The sequence below is a fragment of the Nestor notabilis genome, unplaced genomic scaffold, assembly GCF_000696875.1.
Source record: "Nestor notabilis isolate BGI_N333 unplaced genomic scaffold, ASM69687v1 scaffold34509, whole genome shotgun sequence".
Classification (NCBI taxonomy): domain Eukaryota; kingdom Metazoa; phylum Chordata; class Aves; order Psittaciformes; family Psittacidae; genus Nestor; species Nestor notabilis.
This window is the reverse complement of record NW_009943805.1, coordinates 1-3,165: the sequence shown is the minus strand read 5'-3', so window position 1 is coordinate 3,165 and position 3,165 is coordinate 1. Positions and strand designations below refer to the sequence as shown.

The following is a 3,165-nucleotide window of genomic DNA, read 5'->3' as shown; positions in this document are numbered from 1 at the left end:
AGCCCTACAGAAATGTTGCTCACAAAGGCACTTAATACAAGCAAGTATACAGCTGGATGGAATAGAAGATAGAAAATAAAGATAAAAATGCACCAGAGAGGAGGGAGCTGCTAGAGTCTCTTAGCCTGCCTAGAGTCTCTTTTAGCCAAAGAACCTCGCTTCTGCAGTGGTCCATCTCTCATCTTTATCAAACATTCGCCCTCTTGACGTCTCTGAAATGTTGCATGTAGGCATGAGCCAGGGATTTCTTAACCTTTGCAGGAATCGGTGCACACTCTGAAGTCCAGAACAGGTTCCTCTTGATGCCAGGGTTCACACCTAATGAAAACTCAAGTTCTCAAAACCTTGTTCTCTTCTTCCTGATGAGTTGAGCTGCGCAAAGTTCCCCGCAGTGGAAAAAAGGCAGCAGGCTCCTCCTCTTCAGATTTGTGCATATGGCTTACTGGTTTCTGCATCCTATTGCTGGCTGGCAGCACGTGAAGAGCCGTTCTGCCTGGGAAAGCCTCTGATGTTGTCAGTGATGGGATACGCAGCCCATACACCAACCATGAAGAAGAGTATGGGAAGAGGGAGTCATAGTGGAAGGGGCCATTCCCCTACCAAAGAAAGTCAGTCAAAGTCATCTGCAGAAAGAGGGGGGTCACACAATGTCTTCAGCAGAGCGCTGTGGAGAAGAAGACCCCAGGCTCAAGAAATGTCCCCAGTTGCATAGGAAACCCCTATTATACTGACCAGTGTCTATCACCAACCCACCCAGAAGCCTGCGCCCAGTGTTGTCCCGCAGAGCCAGCCGAGCTTCCCTCTCAGTCACGTTGTAGCTGATGTTCAACAGCTGGATAAGGAGGATGTATCCCATGCCAGCTGTTACAATGGCACAGTACCACACACAGGTGAACGACAGAGCAGAGCTGGCAGCAGGGAAAAAGATGGGAAGGAAGCCATTTAGTTTTGGAGCAGCTGCTTTAGAGTGACTTTCCCTGGTAATCACTATCCTTTCAAATCCCTGTCTGCATCTGCCACAGTGATCTCACTTTGCTGCTTTCATCAGATAATCCTTACAGGCTTTCTCAAAATTAAAGCTTCACAGCTTGCTTAATGAGAGCTTTTAGCTCTACCAGAGTTACTCTTGCATTGCTATAACAAAACCTAGCTCTTTATGCTTACTGTTGTAACGGTACTTGGTCCCTATTTAGGGACACAACGATGCTCACACTCAATAGATCATGAAATGGAGTGTAGAGGAAGGTGGAGTCACTTGTGCTAGTACGCTCTGCCCATCAGTGGCAGCACTACTCTGAACTTGTGTCCAACGCTTCTCACCACCCTCGCCACCAGGCAAGGCACATCAATGCTGGCTGCCCTAAACAGGTAAGTCGGAGGAACAGTCAATAGATAAACAGTGGGGGATGACAGGGAGAGAATGCACATGGATTCCAGGCTGTCAGACCATTACCTGCATTTGGGGGACAAACATATTTAAGGATGCATCAATAAAGGACACAATAAAGACTCTAAACCTCAGCTCCCCCAATTCCCCCCTCCCCACAAATAAATAGTGAATTCTCTCAATGTCTCAGGCTCCCCACCCTAGCAAAAGCATTGATGCATCCCTGCTTTCCAGAGCTTTCTAGGGAGCTCTTTTTGGTCAGGTTTGACCTGACAGCACAGGCCTAGAGCACAGAGTGAGGAACAGATACCTGACCAAGCCCGTTCTCAGCCCATCTCTCTCCCAGACAGACATCTCACCTGTAGTCAGAATAGGCCCCGGGGCAGTAGAACAATGCCACAAATGGAGTTCGGCCCCTACAAACGGTGTGGAGGGTCAGTGTAATCCCATACACAGAGGTGAGCATGAAGAAGGAGAGGGCAAGGATGAATGCTTGGTGGTTCCGCTCCCCTACACAGCTGTTAATCCTCCAAAAAGAAAGAGAAGATTACTTTGCTTAAAAGGAAAAGAAACTGTCTTCTCTTTCCTCCTCCCTCCCCCAGCTGTCAGAGATCCTAATTTCCGAGGTGCTTCTATACAATACCAGCAAAGAACTTTCAAACACGTTCAAAGAAGCTTTATAGCTTTTTACAGAAAGGTTACAAGCACAAGTCAAGAGACCAGTAGGGTAACAGTGGTAAACTGTTTGCCTCAAGCTTAGCAAGTGTAGTAACCTTCACCAAGACACATCATACCCTACTGTTCCTTGACTCCAGTACTGCACGCACACAGGCAGCTTGAGGTTCCCTTGCCCAGGAGAGCAGTAATGTAAGTTAACTACAGGATTGCTAGTGCTCCACAGACCAAATCTAAAACTGAAAAACATACCCGAAACCCTGGATGAAAATCAGTAGAGAACTAAAGGCAATTCTGTAGTATGCTGTAGAAGTTATCAGCTATCAGGTCAACTGTTATTAAAATCGGTAAATAAAATGCACTGCTTTAAAGTACATTAGCATGCATCCACATAACAACCCCATCTGAGAAAAACCGTAAAAAAGAAGCTAACTTAAAAAAGGGGGGTAACGAGAGAGAGAGAGAGAACACACACAGGCTCAGCAGTGCAAAACCTACCAGACACAGTGTCCCCCCCTGCCACAAAGCCGGCAGTGCCCCGCTCGGGCTGGTCTGACCAGCTGGCACCTAGCACACCAGTCCTTTTTCACACCTTCTGGCTCCTCAGCTGACATCCGGGCATAGCCCTGAGCCTCGCCATTCACAGCACGGCCGCTGGCAGCTCCTGACGCATGGAGCCCATTGGAGCTCCCCCTAACACTCTTGCTGGGCAAACCCTGCTGCAATGACTTCTCCCTGCTTGCTGGGACGGGAAGGTAGCCGGGGTCTTTCTTGGCTCGAGACAGGGCTGCAAGCATAAGAATTAACCCGCACGTCAGAGCAACCACTTGGGAATACCCCACGTGGCCTCGTGGAACCACCTCCTGGAGAAACACATAGTACATGTATCCCAAGGAGAAGAGCCCCAGGCTCAAGAAGAAGAGAGTCCGCTCCTTCCTCCTGTGGGTGAGGTAGTAATACCACAGCACCACGACGGGCAGGGACGTCAAGATGACCAGCCCCAGCAGGAAGTGCAGGGCAGCAACGTGGAGGAAGACGGGCAGCAGGACGAGAGGCGGCACGAGGCTGACATTGATCTTCACGGCCCCTGCGAACCAGGGCAC

At 49.3% G+C, this 3,165-nt stretch overlaps 1 protein-coding gene across 1 annotated transcript; it reads right to left on the bottom strand.

The window, feature by feature from the left end:
• Positions 1–335: 335 nt before the first annotated feature.
• ZDHHC23 (zinc finger, DHHC-type containing 23) lies at positions 336–3,159 on the bottom strand (the record flags this gene model as incomplete). Its single annotated transcript, XM_010022102.1, has 3 exons — positions 336–908; positions 1,747–1,914; positions 2,561–3,159. Coding segments are annotated over 3 exons (1,035 nt in total), but the record flags the coding sequence as incomplete, so codon positions are not given.
• Between the last annotated feature and the right edge of the window lie 6 nt (positions 3,160–3,165).